Source organism: Tympanuchus pallidicinctus, unplaced genomic scaffold (assembly GCF_026119805.1).
Source record: "Tympanuchus pallidicinctus isolate F22 unplaced genomic scaffold, pur_lepc_1.0 scaffold10, whole genome shotgun sequence".
Classification (NCBI taxonomy): Eukaryota; Metazoa; Chordata; class Aves; order Galliformes; family Phasianidae; genus Tympanuchus; species Tympanuchus pallidicinctus.
In genome coordinates this window covers 6,329,183-6,350,978 of record NW_026294619.1, presented here as the reverse complement: position 1 = coordinate 6,350,978, position 21,796 = coordinate 6,329,183, and the positions used below count along the sequence as shown (strand labels likewise).

Genomic DNA, 21,796 nt, shown 5'->3' with positions numbered 1-21,796 from the left:
AAACTGGACAGCAAGAAGGAAATGTGCAGGCAGTCCACAGGTACCCTGGGTGGAGAGTAGAGGTGCTACTGGGCTGTGTGGGGATGGGTCAGGAAGAATAAGGCCCAAAAGGAACTGGAGTTGGCAAGGGGTACAGCTTCTGTAGGCACATCAACTGGTAAAGGAAGTCCAGGAGTGTGAACCATCCTAGTGAGCAAGTCAGGCAGGCTGGTGACAACAGACGAGCAGAAGGCTGAAGTACTCAACATCTTTTTTGCCTCAGGCAACTGGTCTACACACAGCCTTTAAGTGGATGGTTTAGAAGGTGGGATCTCAGGGAGCGACCCCCTTCCTGCTGTAAGCAAAGACTGGTTTTGTGACCATCTGAGGAACCTGAATGTCACTAAGTTTACAGGTACCAATGAAATGCATGCCAGAGTCCTAAGGGAATTGGCTGAAACAGTCACCAAGCTGCTCTCAATGATATTTGAAAAGTCACGGTGGTCAAGTGAATTTCCTGCTAACTGGAAAAATGGCAATGTTGCACCCATTTTTAAGAAGGGTAGAAAGGATGATCCAGGGAACTACCAACCTGTCAGCCTCACCTCTGTGCAGGGGAATATCCTGGTAGCTATGCTAAGGTAGCGAAGGAGGTGATATGAGATAACCAGCACCTCTCCTATGAGAACAGGCTGAGAAAGATGGAGCAACCCAAAGAGAAGGTTCTGATGTGACCTGAGAGCAGCCTTTCAATATCTAAAAGGGAGCTGGCCTTGTAAGAAAGGAGACAGATTCTTTATCATAGTTTGCTGTATTAGCACAAGGGGAAATGGTTTCAAATTGAAAGAAGGGAGATTTGGACTGTATATAAGGAAGAAGTTTTTTACAATAAGGGTAGTGAGGCATTGGCACAGGTTAGCCAGAGCTGTAGGTGGATGCCCTGCCCCTGGAGATTTCAAGATGAAGCTGAACAGGGCTCTGAGCAAACTGATCCAGCTGTAGGTATCCCTGTTCATTATAGGGGAGTTAGACCAGATGACTTCCAACTCCAATGAGTCTGTGATTCTATGCCTTGGGAACAGTTCTCCATTTACACACCTAATGCCACGTGCCCATGAATGTGAGCACCGCTTATCATTACCCAGCTCTGTCTGCACACTGAGCACAGTGTACACTTGTTATGTGGTTTTCTTGTTCTGGACTACCTACACTTTGAAATCAAGACTAGGCACATAACAGATTCAGGGTTTTTTTTATTAGCTTTCCATGTGAGCATTACAATTTATAATACATCATATCTAGTTTTTACTTCCAAATTAATCTAATTTAGTAAATCATGTTATTAGTGGGCTAAACTTCCAGCTAGCATTTTAATATCCTTCAAACGAGGCAAGCTAGAATGTCAATCGATCACTTGACAGACACGCAGGTAGTGTTCCCAAACCACCCCAGCCCCAAATTAAACTAGGAAGCGGATACAATTCAAAGCATGAACGGCTCGGTCGCTCCTTCCCTCCCCCCGCAGAACTAATGAACACTTACGGCGACTCTTCTGCCTCGGGACAGCTCCAGATCTGAGCGGGGACGGCTGTCAGGCCGCAGCAGCCAGCATCGGGCACTCGGCCCTTACCGGTAGCCAGGCCCGGGCTGCGCGTAGCCCTGGGGCCCAAAAGGCGGCCGGGTGCGGGCGTACGGGTTGGGCCCGGCGGGCGGTGGCGTCATGGTGCTGCCGGGTGGCGGGGTGAAGCCGGGCCGTGGCTGGAAGGTGCCGGGCGCTGCCTGGGCACCAGGCGGGCCGCTGTACGGGGCCGGCTGCGAGGCCTGTGTGGTGTAGGGCTGTGGGGGGAAGCTGCCCGCCGGGTACTGCTGCGGCTGCTGCGCCGGCAGCTGCTGGGCCTGGCCCTGCCCTGGGAAGGCGGCGGCTGGGGCCGGTTGCTGGCTGTAGGCTGGGAACTGCTGCGCCGGCTGTGAGGCGGCCTGCTGCGGGCTGTAGCCGGCTGTGGGAGGAGAGACATGGGGTAAGGCATGGCGTGACACAGAGGGCACGTGCACAATGATCGCGATGACGGCAGATGTAGCACAATAAGCACGGACAAGCAAACGTAAAGAACTGCGAGTTCTCCTGCTGTCACGTAAACGCAGCCTGGTATTCCCGCAGCCAACAAGAAATTTAAAAGACAGACAAACAGCAGTTTACCATCACAGCATGTTAAAAGTAAAAAAAATCCTTCTTGACAGACAAGGCAAAAATGTAGCCTTTTCCCCCCAAAAAACCAAAACCAAACTGTTATGAAAACACAGTCAGTGCTCAGTGCACTTAAGTCAGTGCGTTGGTTATACTGTAGATGCTTTCAGTTCTTCAGAAGCAGGCTAAAGTACAATAGAAACTGTGCAGAGCAGAAGACTTGAATACAGAACTCCCACTGAAACATGTCCCAACTTGGTGTTTCTACATAAAAAGCTACCTTCCAAAAAGTATTTCTCTCGTTGAAGACTTTAAAATAACATTAATTCCCTTCATGAAGAAATAGCTACTTTTATCCATCACGAAACACACCTGCAGCTACTCGCAATGAAACCTCTCCATTGACTGGAATCCTGTCAGCATTAAACACCAGACACACAAGTTATTAAAAGTGCACAGCCCTGAACAGAAAGAGTAAGGATCGAAGAATGCACTGCAGTATATTTTGAACTCACCTGGAAAGTGGGATTAAAATTTACTCATGAAACAAACCTTGTAAGGCTGCATGTTCACTACCATGAGCAAATCTTCTTGTCTAGCAGAGCTACTGGGCAGAGTGGGAACGGATCCTGCACTGTGAGATGGGGGTTCTGGAGGTAATCCTCATGGGCACAACAGCAACAAGCAGATGAATAACCACTTCCAAGCAAAACTGTTCAATGGCAGCTGTCAAAAGGTCCTCACAATGAGACCGCTCCTGACCGATCTGATTAATGGTGAAATGGGTTTTGGGAAACACAAGGAACTCCATATAATTTCTGGCGATAATGGTTTCTTAATGGAGACATTCTAAGAACTGGGGATGCAGAACTCATTTTGAACTATAGGTACTGCAGGAACTTCTGCAGTAAAATAACAGTTTAGATCATGGTGGGAAATGATTAGTACATAGACGGAAACTTCTTTAAGCCTAACTTCAGCAGAAGGAACCGGACTGGTGGCATTCTGTCATGGATGTCTAATTACACAGAGCACAGGAACAAGGGATGAGGCACAAACCCTCCATTCCAAGTTTTCTAGGATTCTTATCCAAGATAAACACAGGAATTTTTTCATAAGCCACACAACTGTTCTCATCTACATCAAATCTTATGCACTTCCACTGTATATATTGTGGGGGAAAAAAAAACAGTGATGCAGACTGTTTTTTTGAGTTACTTAACAGTATGGAAGTCTTTGCTTGTTTTAAACAATCTTGGTTAAACTCCGACATGACAAATGCTTTTTGTCTTCTTCTAAAAGCTATAAGCAATTGGAGATGTACATCCATCTTTGTACTGTAGCACACGCTATCTATTATGAAATGCCAGACTCTGCTGAAGCAAATAACTAGAAATTCTGAAGTCAAGTTTATTTTGGAGACACGCAAAACCTAGAGTTTTATATTTGCAGACACACCACTAATGCACTAAATATGGTCTCCTGTCAAAAGCAGTAGCTCCTTTAGTTGAGGCATCTGTAAGTTGAGGCATCTTTGCTAGAATGCCAAGATGCAGACCTCAACCCTAAAGACTGCTCACGCTTTATTTCACCTACTTTTCTACCAGTGCATTCTTCTGACAGGTGCATAGAAATGAAATACCAGAAGTGCAACTCTACTAGAAACACACACTGATATCATTTGCTAACTGGTCATTTTTGAATTGTGCCCATTTCCCTCAGAAGCGCAGGTGTTTGAGATACTCAGCACCCTGAGCTGCCCCACACATTCAGGATCCACAGCTCAGAGGCCCGGGCACCAATGGAGACATCCCCCAGCCACACCACAGTTTGCAGGAGCTGCTTACCTGGGTACTGCACGCCGTACTGCTGCTGGGGCTGCGCCTGTGGCTGCTGGGCAGGGTAACCCGGCTGCTGGTACTGCTGGTACATCTGGCCTGGGGACAGAGAACTCTGTTGGTTGAGAGCTGGTACCTGAGCTGTATAACAAAGATCAGATGCACGACATCCTAGCGGTCTGAGTTGCAGAAATAACATGTACAAATCATAGATTTTAGTTTTTGAGCCATGCCATTCTGAAGACAGAACAAATAGTCCTAATTTGATGTGGGGGCCGCTATTTCAGGGGATGCCAAGAGCCATATACCTTAATTAGAACTACACTGCTGTGTAACAGAGAAGGAATCTTTACATGGCTTGCTAACTTCTCCAGAACTTATGCTGTAAATTAAAGTACTTTAGAAGTTAAACATGTCCCCTTTGTCTGTTTATAATAGTTTTTAAAGACTATTTCTGTACAAAGTACAGAAGTACTGTACAAAGTACTGTAGCAGTGGTACATTATTCATTCTGACCACATTTTCTAGACAAGTCCTCCATCTCTTAACATCTGACTCGCTGTAAGCCAGGTTTTCTTAAGAGTCCCAAGGGTACAGCCCTAAAACTGAAATAAAACTGTACATTCTTAAGGTTGGGTATTCTAATTCAATGCTGATTTTTCCTAAATTTACTTTGTTAATTTTCTTGGCAAGCAGAGGCAGAATATTTATTCTGACTTAACCTATGGGCCCTGCTTAGGTTTTCTGCTTCTGCTGTTTCTGCGTGTTTGAATAACACGCACCAAGAACAAAACTAATTATCTGTCAAACCAAAGCTTAGCTGAACTGGACCAGACTCAGCGACTTCACTACTATAAAGTGTTACTGTACCATCAGTCATTCTGCAAAGACCAACAGGCTGTATAAATAGCACTGCAAACCCTATTGTCTGAATTGCACTAAGACAGTAAAGGGAGCTCTCCTCCAAGTCCTCCCACATCCCCGTACGTGCCACTTCAGCAGGAGTCCTCTTTTCCTTTTAACTCTGTGTTAACTGCAGCTCAAAGCAAAAGTGTTTTATATTCCCACTAGCCCTTCAAAACTTTATTTGATATACAACTGTTATGAGATGAAGAGTGCTGAGCAGAAGGACTGAAGAGAATGCAAAGTACATAACACACTTCTTTGTTGTGCTGAATAAATTCAAACTGGTGAATGCTTGAAACTTTTGATGGGGGGGAGGCAAGCCACTCAGTAGTATCAGCACAGAGATTTAATGACCTTCACAAAGAAAAATAACTAGTAACCAATAATAACATCATACCTAATGCCATTTTTAAAAATCCTGAGTTTTAAGAAAATCTTTTAAAAGATTGCATATATATGAGACACTGAATCATTATTATAGCTTTAAGCCACAAAGATGACTTCTTTGTCATTTATATCCCTTAAATAGTATGAGAGAAATAAGCAAAACAGGCTGAAAGCAGCATAAACCAGCTGTTCCACTTCAACCAACAGCTTTCATGCACAGACCTAACTATGGGTTGCTCAAATACTCTGTTCGGTCACAATGTTACTGCTAACCACCAGGAAGGGATTTCAAATGACTGTGGACACTGTGATCACTGTCACCAATGTCTCTTATGCCTGTCTGTTAAATCAGTAAAGAAAGTAGTTGAGTGTTTTGTTTCTGCATCAAAATACAGAAATATCTTTATAACATAGTTGTTATGGAGGTACAAGCAGCAAAGCAAGTCATGCCACAGGTGTGTCTAGAACCAAGCAGGTCTGAAAGCTCCGTGCTCTTAGAAAACATGAACAGAATATTGATACTCCCCAAGTTCCATTGCTACCCTTTCAAATGGAGCTACTGCTCCACCTGCCGATTGTATGTTGAATGACACATGGGAAAACAACACTGCCTGGTGGGTATTTGCAGCTGTGTATTGACTTTGGGCCTGCTAATTAGAAACCGCAGGTACAGAGCACATAGATTCAGGCAGCAGCACTCATGTGGAACAGCAGAGAAGGCACACCTCACCTTCCACCTGCTGACCTGTCTGTGGCTGTGCTCCCGGGTACGGCGCCTGCTGGGGCTGCACGCCAGGGGGGTGAGCTGCAGAAGAGGAGGAAGCGATGCTGTCTGGTGTTCCCGATCGTTCTTCTGCAGGTGCACTGGGTGGGCCTAGAGGAGAGAGAACAAAATGCATTAAACTAAATGAAGAGGGAGTTTGCATAGCAAGCCCACACCCTTGCAGAGTTTTTAATATTTCTTCCAGTTTTCCGTAGATTTACCTTTGGAATTATATATTTGCATATCTCAAGTCTATTTTAAAAATATATGGGGGAGAAAATTTCCCACCTCTCTCAAATCAAAGTCACTCAAATTTCATGCTCTTCTGCTTTGTGGATGAAGCCCTCCATAACAACACTGTTTCTGCAGCTTCAGAACCCTGCACTTAGGCTCCAAAGGCTTGCTGCATTTGGACAGAACACACACCTAACGTACCTCATTCTTCTGCACCCAGAACGAAGGTGCAAAGCTGCAGGAAATTATTCAAATGCTGTCATGTTTTGCTGTGGCTCACAGGCCCAGGCAATGAAACGTTTTACCAACAGTCACACAGCATGTGAACAGAACACCTCTAAGAGATGTCTTAGATTTGCAGACCCACACAGGATACGGCCGGTGTCAGTCTGAAAGCAATTGTTTGCTTGGAGAACTGTGAAAGTATTCCAGCTACTGAGCAGCACCCAAAAAAAGCATGGAGACAGGGAATTCAGTTTTTATTTAAGTTAATGAGAAGGTGTGAAATAGGCACGTGAACAGGCATGGCATACTACAGTTAAAACACTTTGTTAGAAACAAGGGAACTTAAACCCAAATCTTTCCAGCTCTTAGGTTTATGAGTACAATGCATGATAAGCTACTTTCAAATACATGCACAGAGTTAAACAAGATTATTAGACTTTCTGCAAATTCACTACTGTAAGATAATTGTATTCAAGCATGCAACAAGCATATATTTGCATTTCCACATTACCCTTACTAGGGGCAAAGTGAATTGAAGCTGCCCACTTCTGATTTTGGCTTTAAAGCAACAATCCTGCAGTTACACATGTATTAGGAATGTGATATCTCAATATCCTGCTTAAATGGTCCTTTATGAAGTCCTTTGTGCATTCAAAGCATAGCCAAATCAGTTCACTCTATCAAAAGAATTATGGAGGTACACACATCTTAAAGTACCACTGATGCTACGATGAAAGCATTAACTGACAGTGAAGCTTTGTACCCAAACAGAAAATCACTCCTTTAAAAATCAGCTCATATTTTCAGCCAGTTATACTTCACAGTCTCATATAACAGTTGATCACTCAGAATTAGTTCACTGTAAGTTTTCAAGTACCATCAAATCTTTACCAAGCATGTGAAATAACTATGCTGTGACATCCCCAAAAATACTACATGCAGGAACAGATTGCTCAAGACCATATGAAATCATATAAAGACCACACTGGTCTAAAGTGAACATGGCAAATCCTGTTAAGAGTAGGTTTGTCAGGTAACAATGTCATACTAAATTTTGTCAGAGTGAAGAAAATCCTTTGCAAAGTCATTTCTCTATATTCTGCATCACATTCCTGTTATATCCTTAATTTCTTTTAAAATTCCAGCTATCTTTTCTTAAGCTGACTGTATTCAGTTTCATATAAACTGCATTTAAATGTTTTGCATTCTCCTCTTAGTCATACTGGTACTAATCATGCAGTTCTCTAAGAGCAATTCATCATTCTGACAAGTAAGCAACTCCTTTCTGTTAAGATTAAAAAATACTGTCACTGCTTACTTTTGAAATGCAAAACAGAAAATATGGGGTTATATAAACCATTCTGATTGACCCAAGGAGCAGAACACAAGCTGAGAACCTATGCTGAACCACAAGATCGATCCTTAAGGCCAAGCAGTGGGTCCCATTCTTCCATCACTGGCAGTTACCAATTAAGTTACTGTACATTAGCTATTTTAGTACTAGCTTTAATTAGCTGAAACAAAAAAAAAAGAACTATTTTTTACTTCAAGCTACAACAGCAAGCTACAACCAACAGCAACATTTTGGCACTTTGTATACAGAACTTAGCGAGCCTGTTTACAATACCTTGATGGATCACACATTTTAGAATTCTGAAAAGGAATAGTCAATACAGAATGCAGCTTAATACATCTAAAAAACAAATGCTCTATTGCAAATCAAGCTTTAGGTAATCATTTATTAACAAGCTTTGCTTTCTTTTTCGTAAGACATATTCTTACCTGACACCTGATCATCTGTCAAGCCAAATGCTGACATGACATTCTTGCTGATTTCATCCTGATTCTTTAGTGGATCGAATGCAGACATGCTTGCTGCTATAACTTGAGTGGATGGCTTAACATTAGAGTCAGCAGCAGCAGGCTTTTCTTCCCTACCATCCACAGCATCTACGAAACAAAATGCCCTGGTTTGAATTCTCAAAAACTCAAAAAAAAACAAAAAAACAAACAACCTGCTGAAAGGTTTATGTTAGAACAGTGTGATTAATCAGTGCTGTAGCTGAAAATGATGAACCACAAAGCTGAGGTCTCATTGCATGGTGAAGGATGCACTGACACTGGAGCATCAGATCTCTTCAGTCTGAAGTTCAAAGGTTCCCGCTACAACACACTGTTCTGGTATGATTTGCCAACTGAGAATTCTAAATTAAGAGCAGTTACAGAACAGCTTCCAATTTATTATATTGTTTCATGAACTGTAGATCTTGTTCTGTTCCCCTCCTCCCCAGTTCCACTCCCCACGTTGATGGATGAAGCTCATATCCCTGCAGAACCGATTCCCTCTGAAGCCCCTTATCTTCTATGGGGCTCCATTTTCACTGAGAAACAAACAGTACAGGTAGAGTTTAAAGTGGCTGTTTGCACTCTATGATTATCACGCTAACCTTCTTCCAAACAGTTTATAGCCCAAATTCCCAGTACTCCACCAAAATTAGTCACTGCTTATGTTGTAGAACAGGGCTTGGATTTTTGAAGGTTTTCCTGTTAAAGTGACAAAAGCAATGTTTCTTAAGAGAAAGGCTGGAGCTGCTAGTGTACAACTTTACTTGGAACTCTATTCCATTATTCTTCTATACTAGGAGATCACTGTCTCAACTGGGAGAATATGTGTTCCTCCCCCATTTCGCCCCCTCCCCCATAATCCTTTCCCACCCCTATTCTGCACCCTTGTGCTGCTTACCCTGAGACAGCTCTGATGCTGGTCTGAGCTCAAAATGTCTGGATTCAATTTCCTAACCTGGCAAAAGAAGTGAATATAATTTTTGCTGAATTAGCCTTTTACTGTTCTAGTGACTCAAACCTGCTTAGCAACATGACAAGATAAGCACCAGAGCTAGCCCAAAGTAAGCAGTGGGAGTGCTCAGCTGGGAGCAAGATCGTCCCTCTTCAGCAACAACATACTATTAATTTAGCTGGAAGCCCTGTCAAAAAGCTGTCCCGACTCACAAGCATTAGTTACAGCGTTTACATACGTGACAACAAAAATCATACTTGGAGCTGTTATTTCTACGTTAACTTACTGCTTTACTTCAAATAACCTGAGGCAGATTCTGCCTCTGAAATAACTGAAGCATTACAAATTGAGCAAACATCAAGAATGATCACAACCAGTACTTGAAACCTTATCTTTCACCCTGTTAAACAGCACGCATCCCTGCAAACCAAACCCAAAAGTCTTTGCCAGGCTGCCTACCACTTTCAGGCAGGTTGGTGGAAACCCCTGGTTCAGTGGGTGGCTCTAAACAGTCCAGTAAGCGATTGACTTTATTGCGAAGTTCTATCAGCTCTCGACGCAGGTATTTCACCTGATTGGATTCTAGGGGTCTCGGCTGTCCGTTAACTGCAAAACAGCAATTACATACATTTACAACTGTAATAATGTGTTGATATTCAGTTTAAAATTGAAAGAAAACCAACTCAGCATTCCCAACTTCAGAATCATCCTACCTTGTGAAATTTGGAGTGTCACACAGTGAGTAAACACAGGCTAAACACACTCTAGAGTTTACTGTTCCTTTATATAATCTCATTTTAGCCTGACACTACTGAAGACCAGAACTACAGAGTAAATCTTGCAGCAAGTTTCTGCATTGCTTACTCAGTTTCCATGACTATACCCTGAATAATACAAATACCATATCTGGTTATGGTAATCTGTCTTCCCTTAGGCTGTGCTTTTAGAACTAAGGTAGCACAGACAACACTCTTGCACCTCGAGAACAGGGTCAGCCTTCCAGTTAAAATCTGCCTGCTATTCTGTGGAACTGTGCAAAATTATCAAAAGCAACCTGAAAACAAAGAATTATTTTATCAAAGGCAAAAGGATAAACATTAAAATTTATTATATTAGAAGCATTTGATGTTATTTTTAATAGTGTCCTAGCAACACTGCAAGTTTACCATCAAAGTTTCTCACATGCCTGTGAAGAAAACCCCCCTACACAAAGGCTACAGTGGAAGATAACATGGAAAACAATATTACAGCAAAACAACTGACCCTTTGTTTTTGTATGCCAGTTAATATAAACCATGTTATAAAAACTGAGACAGATTCAGTTTCTCCAAATTCAGATATCATGTGAAAGAGCAAGAGAGAAAACAGATGTCACATATTAATCCACTGTTTATAATTCACTGATTTCTTTCAACGTGATATAAACCAAAAATCATAGAACAATAGAATGAATCATAGAATGGCCTGGGTTGAAATGATCATCTGGTTTCAACCCCCTTTCATGTGCAGGGTCACCAACCAGCAGCCCAGGCTGCCCAGAGCCACATCCAGCCTGGCCCTGAATGCCTCCAGGGATGGGGCATCCACAGCCTCCTTGGGCAACCTGTTCAGTGCATCAGCACCCCGTGTGTAAACCTTCCTCCTAATATCTAACCTAAACCTCCCCTGTCTCAGTTTAAAACCACTCTGCCTGAATTTTAATAAAGATTATTTTTAAAAAAAGGTATGAACCACCTTATACACTTACCAAACAACGTCAGCTTGAGTATCCTGCTGCACTGAATTGCAAAGGAAAGATCTGAGCTATCAAAAATTGTTATAAGATCTCCATCTGAAAAGAATATTTAAAAAGTTACATTAAAGCAAGGCCTATTCACTAGTGAACTTAACGTTGGGGCAGAAGTGTTACTCTATTTCTATATAATGACATTCCCTATTTGGTTCCAAAGCTATTAGAAAAGAGGCTACCAATTAACATTATCACTTACCATACCCCATTATGTGTATGAAGAGAAAACTGAAGACACAGAAGCAAAAACCAGACGTTTTGCTCTGTGGTTACTAAGGAAGACTTAGTTCTGTGCTTCCTGAGCTACAATCAATTAGAAACACTTACTGTTGATTTAAAGGGCATTGCAGTAAGTTGGGTCAAAAGAAATATTTACAGAACGAGGAACTCTTTCCAAGAAAAATGAAGTCCTCAAAAATGTTTCTTAGAAGTATCATCACAACAAAGCAGCAAGTCAGATTTTTGCAAAACACAAAAACACACCATTTTAATGCCAGGACCAGTGTGCAAAAAAATTATACACAGAAGTTAAGGCAGAATTATGAGTGGCTTCAGAAGATGGCCTACTGTGGTTAGCGAGACAGAGACAACCGGTCCTCCAGGTTTGGACGGAAAGGAACACTGAAGCAGCTGGACTGGATATATTTCAATCTTCCTCATGATTGAAGCAGACTTAAATAATGACCTTAGCCCAGCTAAATAATGACCTTAGCCCAGCTAAAACCACTGACCTCATACAGCAATCAAACTGAACCCCATTCTACTAACTCTTCCCTCAAACACGGCTGATGAAAATGTATAGCTTATAGTGGTGACTGTGTTGAAAAATAGTGTTTTGTAGCTGAGAATTTGTTCTATCAAATAGTATTATTGTGCTCTTTCATAGCATCATATCACAGAATGGCCTGGGTTAAGAAGGACCACAGTGACCACGTAGTTTCAACCCCCCTGCTATGTGCAGGGTCACCAACCAGCAGCCCAGGCTGCCCAGAGCCACATCCAGCCTGGCCTTGAATGCCTCCAGGGATGGGGCATCCACAGCCTCCTTGGGCAACCTGTTCAGTGCGTCACCTCCTCTGTGTGGAAAACTTCCTCCTAATATCTAAGTTAAACCTCCTGTCTGAGTTTAAAACCATTCCCCTTTGTCCTGTCGCTATCTACCCCTGTAAACAGATGTTCCCCCTCCTGTTTATGAACTCCCTTCAAGTACTGGAAGGCCACAATGAAGTCTCTGCAGAGCCATCTCTTCTCCAAGCTAAACAATCCCAATTCCCTCAACCTCCTCTCATCGGAGAGGTGCTCCAGCCCTCTGATCATCTTAGTGGCCCTCCTCTGGACCCACTCCAAGAGCTCCATGTCCTTTCTGTGCTGGAGGCCCCAGGCCTGGACGCAGTGCTGCAGATGGGGCCTTGGAAGAGCCAAGTAGAGGGGGACAATCACCTCCCGCTCCCTGCTGGCCACCCCTTTTTTAACGCAGCCCAGAACACAGTGGGCCTTCCAGGCTGCAAGCACGCACTTCCCGGCTCATGTCCAGCTTCTCGTCCACCCGGACCCCCAAGCCCTTCTTTGCAGGGCTGCTCTCAAGGAGCTCCTCCCTTAGGTTTCTATGGAATTAATAGAAGGCCTTTCTTTCTGAGTAACCTACATTTATGTTAGATGATTCCTCTTCACTCAGTGTGGCCCATGCAAGCTGAAAGGTTGGACACTCACAATCTAGTGCAACACACAATTTCGATATCACAGTGGAGAAGCAGTATATTCTAAGACAGAATAAACTAAAATTAACGATAGGAGGTGTCTAGGCTGTTACAGACAACTGAAGAATGAAACTGCAATTACAGGGCTCCACTACACACTGCTATTTTTTCAAAATTGAAAAAAGCGACAGAGACATACATAAAAACAGAGACTTACACCTAAACAGCAAGAACACAAAAAAGGGATAAGATGCTCTAACCTCATGAGAAAGAATTCACCCACTTTCTTTTACCTTTCCCATTCCAGAAAGGAAAAATAATACATGATAAGACGAGAAACGAAACTACTGCAAATCCACACAGCTTCCTCCTAATACCAATACCCCAATACCTTGGGGGCCAAGATCCCCAAAAAAGCTCATAACTGCATATCATTTTTTATGAGAAGTAGTCTCTCTCAAACCTTTATAAAAGTGAAAAACTGTCTCTGAGTCATTCAAGAGTAGAGACGTATGAACAAAGGTTACTTTACATTTTAGGTCCCACAGACAGTGCTAAAGCCATTAAGAAAGAATGAACCTGCAGGAACACAACACTTCTATTTACACATCACGAATACCATCCCCTCTGCCCTCTCTTCCACACTGACATTCTAAGATGAAAAAACCCTCAGGACCACAACAATCACTCCATACATCTCAAACAATGCATCTTGCATACTGTGAAAGTACTGCATAAAAGTCATTTTTTTAAGTCTAAAGAGAGCTTGTGTTAAATCGTGTGCTAATTCAACTTTCACCCTTCAAATCCACCCTACCACACAAAAAAGCTGGTTCAATAGGTAACTAGCAGAGAAATCTGAAACAGCATCAGCAAAAGAATGAACTTGTAGATTGTAGATATTCCAGAAACACTGGCAGAAATGCTATGGTGATACAGCATAACCACAAAAGATAAATTCTACTGATTGAATCAAATCATTTTAAGAGAAATCATACACATTTGCCAACAGTATTTTAGAAAACTTTGTAAAGGCGAGTTGCGCAGTTTCAGTTCTGTGTGATTTCTGGATAAATGGTATCAGAGCAACAGTAGTAATTACACCTCAACAGCAGTAATTAAACCTTACCTTCATCTTTATATTTTATTGTGACTTCATCATTGCTCAGAAGTTTTCCTCTAAAAACTCTTTGCATCATTAATACTAACTCATCATAGGTGATATCCTCATTATGGATAGGAATTCTCCTAATGTCTTCACCAAGCTGAGCTTTTATGATCAGCTTCCCACTCAAGTCCAGCTGTCCATTCATGGTGGATTCTTTGTCACCTCCAGACCTATTAACAACAGAAACATTAAAAACATACTTTAGAGAACTAAATTGCTAACAACTTAAATGTATCTGATGACAGATCAGATGCTTTCCGTGCTCTAAAAAAGAAAACCTATTGAACCACCTAGAAAACCTCTCTCAAACACATTCTACAATGCACCAGTTTCTCAAACAACGAAGTAGATCACATGCATTCTGAGCTCACGGGCAAAGCACAGGTAGCTGGAGGGGACACAGGCAGGACAGCTGATCCAGCTTGGCCAAAGGGATGTATGTCCCACACTGCATGGTGTTGCACTCAAAGGGGTATGTTTGGAGGGAAGGCATTTGTCTTCCCAAGAAACCTTCATGTGCGGTGAGCTCAGCTCTCCTATGGTTAGGCTAGCTTAACTATTAGGTTACTTAACACCCAGCTCCCTGCTGATGGGAGGTAGTAAATGAATTCCTTGTTTGCTTTGCACATGACTTTATCTGTCTTTATCACAACCTATTAGGTTTCATACTTTTTCATTTGTGATTCTATCCCCCAGCCCACTTGGGGAGGATAAGCAAGTGGCTATGTGGTACTTAGCTGCCTCTCATGATTAAACTACAACAATCTTTTTGGGACCCAACCTAGGGAACAATGGTTCCACAACAGATGAGTGTGATGAGTGCACTGGACTAAATTTATACATATTACAGCTGTTTAGCTGCTAAGTGCTGTGATTCTGTGAAGTGACAGGCTCCCATGCTCTTTCACAGGGATTACTTGCCTAACTGTATTTCAGAGTCAAGCATTTCTTAATGGCTGCTTTTGCTTCTGACATCTGGTCTACTCCTTATCATCTTCTTTACTGTGTCTGAGAACACTCTGGAAACAACCATGGTCATGAACCTGGGCTGGAAGACGCAAAGGCATCACTGTTGTCCCCATGCTGCTCTACTGGATAGGCTGCGACTTCAGGCTGAACTCAAGACTGAGGAACTGCGACCTCTGCATCAGCCTGCACAGGACAATGTGCCCTGAAATGTCGAGGGCCATGGGAATGTCCACTCTGGAGCAAGCACACCTCAAGGCAAGCAGAAGCCTGTGTTAAGTACACCTTGCAGTGCCCATGTCTGCAGACAAAGCCATGCCAGAATACTTCAAAGCATTTGCGGCTGTGGATGAGATCGTGATACAGTGGTGTCTGAAGGGACCACGATCAATGACAAGGCCATGACAGGGAAGGTAAGTAACTAGAGCTGTGGGTAAGTCCATGCTGCAGCAGGTATACCTCTGAAGAGGCTCTGGCCCATTACAAAGCTCACATCAGAAGAGGCAAACCTTGAAGCACATTCAGGCATAGATATGTCCATGACACAATAGGTAGACCTCTATCTACCGGACAAGCCCAGGCTGGAGCAAGGGAAAGGATATGAGTTCACTTCAGTGTTAAATCCTATGGCCTGATGAAAAAGGACACGGGATGGAGGTTGTAATGGATATGTCTTCAAACTGTTGAGACCCTTTATGTGCGTTAAAGGAGGTACTATAGAAGGAACCACACAAACAAGACGACGAGCCTCATGAGAAGCAGTATGTCCTGTTCACTGATGTCTTAGTGTGGGAAAGCATCAGAGGTAGAAGTCAGCCGTATGGAGTCCTGTGTAACAGGTAACAGAAACTGCTGAAGAAGTTGAATTTACAGAAGTGAAAACCATCTAGCTAGCTTTAGATATTACCAAGTGAGAAAAGTGGCCGGCGTTCTACTTCTATACTGTCTCATGGATGGTGGCAAATACACTGTGGGGATGGTTACAGCCGTGGAAGCAGAACAGCTGGCAGAACAGAGGCAAACCTATCTGGGCTGCTGCACTGTGGAAAGATACTGCTAATTAGGTAGAGAACATAGTTGTAAAAGCATGTCACGTACATGCCCTTGATAGATGTACTTGAAGAAAACCAAAACAATCAGCAGGTTGCTAGGATTGAAGCAGCCACAGCAAGCGTCACGTGCTTACAATGGTGGAAGCAACTAGATATCTGGAAACATATCGTGTGCCACATGCCACTGCCCAAAACACTATCCTGGGCCTCAAAAAGCAAGTCTTGTGGCAACATGGTACTCCAGCAGGAACTGAGTCAGACAACAGGACTCCTTTCCAAAACCACCTCATAGACACCTGAGCCAAAGAGCATGACACTGAGTGGGTATATCACACCCCCTACCTGGCACCAGCCTCCAGGAAAACCAAATGATACAATGAGCTATTAAAGACTGCACTAACAGCAATGGGTGTTGGCACATTCAAACACTGAGGTACACGTTTAGCAAAAGGGATCTATCAATCAAGCTGGCCCTTCCCAGTTAAAACTCCCACACACTGTATAAGGAAATAAAGTCCTTCTAGTGCACTAGGATGAAAACCATCCTGGGCCAGACAGCCGTGGTTATCCTTCCCTCAGATGAAGGCAAGTCCATTCACAGGACTGCTTTTGGTCAAGGACCAAGTGCACTTAGTGGGTAATACAGAAGGATGGAGATGTTTGGTGTGTACCTAAAGGGGAATCTTATGTTCAATGAGAACAGATAATAATTTAAAATGCGTTATGTTACTTGCTACATAATACTGTTTATGATGTCACCAAGATTAATACATTTTGATGGAACTGAGCAAAGTGCAGCAGTGATAGAGATGAATAAGCACAGTCAGAACTGGCTCCAGCATTCACCACCATACATTCTCCTGTCCTGAAAGACTGTTATGGCAGATGGAACCTAAAGTCATGGACAAAAGGAACACAAGGTACATTTAAGATAGATGTCCCATAGACTAAGGGAATGATGTGTGTGTATGTATATTAAAATACGGGAAAGGTGGTATTCATTAACTGGGTCACGTAGCCAAGTATGAGAACAGAGAACAACATAGTTGATATACAATAAAGACAAAATACTGTTCTGGTTTCAGCTGAAATAGTTAATTTTCTTCTAGCTGCTACAGTGATGTGCTTTGGATTTAGGATGAGAATAACACTGAAAACATACCAACGTTTTAGTAGCTTGCTCTGGACAGCTGACCCAATCTGGCCAAAAGGGATGTTGTGCTCAGCAATAAAAGTTGAGAGAAAAGAAAAAAGCTGGGGAGTGGGGATATTTGGAATGATGGTGTTCGTCTTCCCAATTAACTGTTACATGTGATGAGCCCTGCTTTCTTTGAAGTGGCTGAGCACTTGCCTGCTAATGAAGCAGGAAGTAGCAAATTAATTTCTTGCTTTACTTTGGCTGTGTGTGTGGCTTTTGTTTTACCTAGCAGAACATCTTTATCTCAAATCACAAGTCCTCACACTTTCCTTTCTGATTCTCTCCCCACTCTCACCACAGCAGCTGTGTGGTGCTGAGCAAAGAGACAAGCACCTACTGAACAAAACTCATTCTCTTAAGAGAACAAGAGGCAGGTGGATAAAGAGAAATTCAGTCTAACTGCAGAGAAAAGGGACCTTTTATTCACAGCACATGCACAGCCACATGCACAGCCAGGTAGCTGCAGAGACAGTGATGAAATAGTGAAGTTCATAACAGTGTTAAAATCTGCTAATGCATTATACACATTTTACAAGTCTTGACTACAGGAACATCAACTCTGTTTCAGTTCTACTTTGTTTCAGCAGAAGTTGGTTTTAAAAGGTTTATTTGCAGAAGGCTTTTTAGAACAAAATTAGCATAAAACACTAAATAGCATCCATATCCAGGTCTTCTTTCATGTTTTTTACTAAACACGCACTTAGCAATACGTTACCTTGTCTGTTTTACTGATGCTGGTTATTGGTCAAATTTCCCACCTCAATTCAGGACAGAGTTAGGATAAGCCGCCATGCACTATCAGTGGCAGAAAACAGGAAGCTGCATCAGAAAAAAATAAAAAAAGCTTTATTTACTGTCAAACTTCCTTAAACACTTCCACTCTAAAACATTTTAACATATGTCCCCAGTTACAAAAATCCATTACTTTATCATATGTAACAATCACATTTACACTTCCGAGTACGGTGCAGACTGAGGTTCAACTAAAACAGATCTTGAACAAGTTTTACTTTCATAAGTACTTTCATACTTTCGTTTTTCTAAATTTTTAACTGCATGTAAGAGCAACGTGTTCCTTTTTTAGAAGGATAGTGATCTTCCCCACTGGTCTTAAAATGCTCACTTATATGGCCTCCAACTTAAAACCCCAGGTGAAGTTTCATTAATTACTTAAATCTAAGATAAACTTACACTGATTTAGCACTATAAAAACCTAGAAATCCATTTCTGGAGCCTCTGCAGCATTAAGTGGTACGTCCTCCAGGCAGCACCAGGACAGACACCTACCAGCAGTAACAGGATAGTAGTGGGAATGCTACATTCCCACAAGCAGAACCACCAAACTGGGCAATTTTACATTACAGTCAGAAACACACAGTGCATAAAAATACTATCTACCCCCAATCCAGCTTAAAAGTCTGTTTTTTCCACTGAAAAGAATGCAGTGAGCTCCCTGACATTCATGCAGCCCATCTCTTATTACACATGCTCATCGTCCAGAGCCAAAAGATGGTGATTCACCATACAAACTAACTCAATGAAAACATAATTCCCTCCCAACTGTTTCAGGTTCAAAAACAGTCAATAAAGCTTGTGAAAGGCTGGAGAATATGCCCTACGAGGAGAGACTAAAGGAACTGGGGCTGTTTAGTCTAGGGAAGAGGAGGCTGAAGGGAGATCTTATTGCTCTCTTCCAATATACCTGAAAGATGCTTACAGCGAGAGTAGGGTTGGTCCCTTCTCACTGATGACAAGATGAGCGAAAATGGCCTCAAGTTGTGCCAGGCTAAGTTCAGGCTGGATATCAGGAAATACTTCTTTACAGAAGGGGCTGTTAAGCACTGGAATAGGCTCCCCAGGGAGATGGTTGAGTCACCATCCCTGGATGTGTTTAAAAACCATTTGGATGTGGTGCTCAGGGACGTGATTTAGTGGAGGGTTATTAAGAGTTAGGGTAGTATGGCTAGGTTGTGGTTGGACTTGATGATCTTGAACGTCTTTTCCAACCTGAGTGATTCTACAATTTTATGTTAGGGGTACTCTACTCTATACTTTCCTCTGTCTCATACACGCATGGTTAATCTCTAACACTCATGATTTGAGTTTTAGACAATTCAATGGTAAACATTGGGGAAAAGTGTGATCTTCTCACCCCTATGAAAGTGGTCTTCCCAGCCCTCTTCTTCTTGCTCAGCTTGGGAAAGCTGCGACAGACACGAAGAGCGTAGGGCTGACACACAGCACAAGCAAGCCCAGGAGAATGGACAAAGGCCTTCCCCAGTCCTTTAGGCTGGTGACTGCTCCCCTCCCTCCTCCATAGTATGAAACATTCACCTCTGCAAAAGGCTGGGCTCACTAACAGGGAGATGGTAAGGCTGTGGTGACACACCAGGCAGGTGAACAAGACAACACCACTTTTCTGACTCCTCACACCCACTTTGTGAAATGAGTAACACACAGAGATGGGGCCACTCTTGCTCTGATCTTACTGCAGATTCAAGTACAATTTAATGCCCTGAACAAATGCAGAAAATGCATCTACAAGTGGATTAAGAATTCACTTAGGCTTGCACCTCACACAGCTTAAACATCACAGCTGGGCACGGATTTGGCTTCCTTAGCATTATGGTGCAGTTCGAAACTGACAATGGTAAGAACAAAACCTCATCAGTCATTCTGCAGCCACGTTTCAGGGGACACACCTGAGCAACTGTGAGCCTTTGGAACGCATCACTGGTATCTGTGCTTGCTGCTACAACATACTTATATGATTACACTGTCTTACTCACCGACATCACGCACAGAAATACACTGCACGTCTAGCGAAGAATAGGAAAAGATAACAGGAAAACACTAAAATGCACCTTTTTTTTTTTAACTTCTTTTTTTTTTTTTTTTTTTTTTTTTTGCCCAAGTGTTCTCCGCTCGGCTTGGGGTGAAAGAAAGGAGATTCCCAACACTGCACCTGCTTACAGCCGTCGCAGAGAACTACCCGAAACGTTTCAAGCACAGAATCGCACAGCGTTCCGGCCTCCCTCCCACAACGTGACACAGCTAGATGGATCACCGCTCCCCAGCCGCAGCGAGGCAGGCCCGGAGGAAGCAGCGGAGCGGAGGAACCAGCCGCCGCGGCTAAGCGCGGGCCGGGGCCTCCCTGAGGCACGGCCGGGGGGACGCGAGGGGTCTCCCAGCCCCTCCGCCAGGGGCCGCGGAGCCTCGGAGCCCCCCGGCCCGACGCCCCTGCCGCCGCCCTCACCCGCCCCGCAGCGGCTGGCCCCGGGGCGACGAGGGGAAAGGAAGCGGGTGAGCCCGCTCTCTTACTCTGGCTCCCGCGTGGTCCCGGCGGTGGAGGCCCAGACGCGTTCCGAGCCCGTACTCGACCGCAGCCACCCGTACGTGGCAGAGGAGAGAAGGGGCGGCCGGAGCGCTGCCGCTGCCGGGCCTGCGCGCTGCGTCCGCATGCGCACTAGGGCCACCGGGCCGCCCAGGGCCACAGCACACATGCGCCGAGGTGGTCGCCGTGGCCGCCGCCACGCGGAGGAGGCGGTTCCGCTGAGGTGGCTCGGTCTCTGGCATTCAAGGCCGGGCTGGATGTGGTTCTGAGCAGCCTGATCTGGTGGTTGGCGACTCTGCATGTAGCAGGGGGTTGAACTAGCTGATGATTGTGATCGTATTCAACCCAAGACATTCTATGATTCTAAGAGCTGCTGCGGACCTGAGATGAAGAGCAGGTCCAACTGTAGCCATAATGATGGGAAATGGTGGTTCAGCCAGAGCAGAATAGCTTTGACACATGTAGAATGGCACTGCTGGGATGGAAAATCAGTTGTGAAATGCCACCCTGCTTGTGGCACAGAGCCACCATCCATGGAGAGCCTGCGCCTCCACAAATAACTCAGAATCATTAAGGTGGGAGAAGACCTCTTGGTCCATCTTGTCCAACCATCAGCTCAGCCCCACCATGCCCACTAAACATGTCCCTCAATGCCACATCTGCACAGCTCACGAACACTTCCAGGCATAGTGATTCCATCAACTCCCTGGCAGCCCGTGCCAATGCCTCACCACTCTTTCTGAGAATAAATTTATCCTAATATTCAACCTGAACTTCCCCTGGTACAACTTAAGGCCATTCCTTCTCCTCTGAAATTGTTGCCTTGAAGGGGTGACTGGTAGCCATCTTGGCCATAGTGAGCATGAAGTAGTTGAGTTACAAATCTTTGGTGGCAAGAGGAAAACTGCCAGTGAAACTTCAACCATGGATGTGGGGAGAACAGACTTGAGGCTGCTGAAGGATATAGTTGACAAGATCCCTTGGGAAAATGCATCTGAAGTTAATGGGGTCCATCACTGCTGGTCACTTTGTGTGTAGGCAAAGAAAGATATAACAGAGCAAGATAATGGAGTGATTCAAGAGGCCTGGTAGATAAGTATGAGAAAAATAGGAATAATTTGGCCATTTCAATGTAAAGAAATATGTATCATCTCTTCAGTTTTAAAAACATAATAAAGAGGCCTGGAAGACAGGACTTTTCTGTCCATTACAAATAAAAGACAATACCAGACAATTCATAGAATCATAGAATGGCCTGGGTTGAAAAGGACCACAATG

The 21,796-nt window shown here is 43.6% G+C and overlaps 1 protein-coding gene across 4 annotated transcripts; it reads right to left on the bottom strand.

Moving 5' to 3' along the window:
• Positions 1 to 1,212: 1,212 nt before the first annotated feature.
• TFG (trafficking from ER to golgi regulator) lies at positions 1,213 to 20,641 on the bottom strand. 4 transcript variants are annotated; one of them, XM_052665206.1, is made up of 10 exons: positions 20,506 to 20,584; positions 19,337 to 19,388; positions 17,900 to 18,003; positions 13,930 to 14,138; positions 11,062 to 11,145; positions 9,774 to 9,920; positions 8,300 to 8,467; positions 6,026 to 6,169; positions 4,012 to 4,101; positions 1,213 to 1,976 (listed from the first exon to the last, which is right to left on the bottom strand). In XM_052665206.1, exons 4-10 carry the CDS (start codon positions 14,111 to 14,113, stop codon positions 1,606 to 1,608), a joined length of 1,188 nt encoding a protein of 395 aa, XP_052521166.1. In that variant the 5' UTR covers positions 14,114 to 14,138; positions 17,900 to 18,003; positions 19,337 to 19,388; positions 20,506 to 20,584; the 3' UTR covers positions 1,213 to 1,605. The 4 variants fall into 4 exon arrangements, with proteins under 4 accessions (XP_052521166.1, XP_052521158.1, XP_052521150.1 ...); XM_052665198.1 differs by lacking the exon at positions 19,337 to 19,388 and having other exon boundaries at positions 20,506 to 20,624; XM_052665190.1 differs by lacking the exons at positions 17,900 to 18,003; positions 19,337 to 19,388 and having other exon boundaries at positions 6,041 to 6,169; positions 20,506 to 20,641.
• Between the last annotated feature and the right edge of the window lie 1,155 nt (positions 20,642 to 21,796).